This window comes from Phragmites australis, chromosome 24 (assembly GCF_958298935.1).
Source record: "Phragmites australis chromosome 24, lpPhrAust1.1, whole genome shotgun sequence".
NCBI classification, from domain to species: Eukaryota; Viridiplantae; Streptophyta; class Magnoliopsida; order Poales; family Poaceae; genus Phragmites; species Phragmites australis.
The window spans coordinates 19,475,352-19,477,899 of NC_084944.1; the positions used below are offsets into that span (position 1 = coordinate 19,475,352).

At 37.4% G+C, this 2,548-nt stretch overlaps 1 protein-coding gene across 1 annotated transcript; it reads left to right on the plus strand.

Moving 5' to 3' along the window:
* Positions 1-353: 353 nt before the first annotated feature.
* On the plus strand, positions 354-2,162 carry LOC133907238 (protein FAR1-RELATED SEQUENCE 5-like). Its single transcript, XM_062349243.1, has 2 exons — positions 354-1,394; positions 1,992-2,162. Exons 1-2 carry the CDS (start codon positions 354-356, stop codon positions 2,160-2,162), a joined length of 1,212 nt encoding a protein of 403 aa, XP_062205227.1.
* Positions 2,163-2,548: the final 386 nt, after the last annotated feature.

Below are 2,548 nucleotides of genomic sequence, written 5' to 3' on the forward strand. Positions count from 1 at the left end.
ATCGAGGAAAAGACCAAAGAGATCATCTAACAAAGTGTCCTCGAGCTGAAACAAGAACCAACTGTCAAGTTCGCATGGGTCTTGCAATGGACCGAAAGAAGGGAAGTTATAAAGTGACTGAACTGGTTCTGGAACACAATCACGCCCTGCACTTGCCACAAACCTTGCGCTTGATGGTGTCACAAAGAAAAATTTCAGATTTACAAGCTTTTGAGATTGAAACAGCTGATGATGCCGGAATTGGGCCAAAGGCAGCACATGAGTTGGCAAGTCGCCAAGTTGGTGGATCAATTAATCTTACCTACACTCTTCGTGATCACAAGAACTATTTGTGAAGCAAGCGCCAACGAGAGATGGCATATGGTCAAGTAGGTAGCATGCTTATGTTTTTTCAAGACAAAATTATCGAGAACCCATCTTTCCAATATGCATTGCAAATGTATTGTGAAGAACAAATAGCAAACATATTTTGGGCTAATACTAAAATGATCACTGACTATGCACATTTTGGTGATGTTGTTAGTTTTGACACTATGTTTGGAAAAAATAAAGAGAGCAGGCCTTTTGGTGTGTTTGTTGGATTCAATAATTTTAGAGAAACAATAGTTTTTGGTGCAGCTCTTATGTATGATGAAACATTTGAGTCCTTCAAGTGGCTCTTTGAGACCTTTCTAAAAGCACATAATGGGCAGCAACCTAAAACAATGTATACAGATCAAGATTTTGCAATGGGAAAAGCAGTTGGGGAAGTTTTTCCAGAAGCATGGCATGGACTGTGCACCTTTCACATTATGCAAAATGCTATCAAACATCTAACTCAAGAGAAGAATGAAGAATCAAGTGTTCTCTCATATTTTAGCGCATGCATGTATGAGTATGAGGATGAGGCAAAATTTGAAGAGGCATTTGACATGATGAGGAAAAAGGTGAGCAAGCAAACTTGGTTGGACAGTATATACAAGTTGAAAGAAAAATGGGTTGAATGTTATATGAAGGATGTTTTCACACTAGGAATGAGAAGTACACAATTGAGTGAGAGTTTGAACAATAACCTGAAATTTCATTTGAAATCTAATTTTGATATCATTCGATTTCTTAAGCATTTTGAAAGGGTGGTGCAAGGAAAAAGAAATAATGAACTGAATTCGGAATTTGATTCAAGGAAAAAATTACCTAGAATCAAAATGAGGACACCTATGTTGTTGCAAGCTAGCAAGCTTTACACACCTGTTATATTCGAAGCTTTTCAAGGTGAATATGAAAGATCCATGGCAGCATGCACCAAGGCATTGGATGGAAATAATGAATATCTTGTAGCAATTGCCAGTTTTGAGGGAGATTTGATCTTTGAGGAGGAGTACAAAGTTATTGGTGATCCTTTGGATCAAACAGTTGTATGTAGCTGCGGGCAATTCAGCAAAATTGGGATATTGTGTGCCCATACTCTGAAAGTTCTTGATTTGATCAACATCAAGTCACTGCCGACTCAATATATACTAAAGAGATGGACACGGGAAGCGCGGAATGGAACAATACAAGACAACCAAGGAAGAAACATAATTGAGAATCCACGATTGGATGTTATGCTTCGCTATAAATTTCTATCCCACAAATTTCTCAATTTGGCACATTGAGCTGCCAGCTATCCAGAATGCAGCTTGTTAGTAAACAATGCACTTGACATGCTTAGCATGCAAGTTGAAGAACAAATCAATGCATGTACTAGTATTGCTGATCCATGTATAGTTTGCACAGATGTTATGCCCCCAAATGACTTGTTGAGTAATGCACGCCTAAAGAAAAAGGAGGTCCGCGTAAGAGTTTCAAAGCGAAAAAGAACTTGGCTTGATAAGAAGCGCAAGACTAGAAAAAAAGGACAAAGTAAAAAGGGAAAAAGTTCAATGGTATTATTTAAAAAAAAATCTGCATTTCAATGTTATTATTTAGTCATATGTTTTTTTCTTCATTTTTTGATATTATTTTCTTGGAAGGAACAAGAGGCTGGGGAAGAAGCACTCTATGTTGGTGCAACAGCACAAGTGGCAAATGATAGTGCTTCTAAGGTCAAGGAGGAGTCTGGAGAATACACAGTCCTTAATAGCTTCACTCAACTCTTGACGGGACCAATCAATGATAATCTTCTTACTGAAGAATTATTTTAGCAATGGAGTTGTGTTCTGGACAACAACTCAAGATTTGGTGCAAACAATTCTGGAAAACTTTTGTTGGATATATGGTTCATTTTGTTTTGTTTAGATGCTGCAATAACCTTCTGTATAGCTTGCTTAGTCCTATGTATAGATGTGGGCTGCTTGCAGCACTGAAGTTGCTTTTAGTTTGATACTAGCAGCACTGAATTCCCTTTTGTTAGTATGTATTCCTCACTGTCTCTTTTAACTATTTGTTTGCTATTATGGTGTAGAGAGAATTCATGACAAAATCTGGATTGATCAATGATAGAAAGCAAAATTGGTTGAATAATGTAATTCTTCAAGAATTCTGCACAATTCAAGATAGTATAACAGAAACAGTCATGCACCTGCGCTAT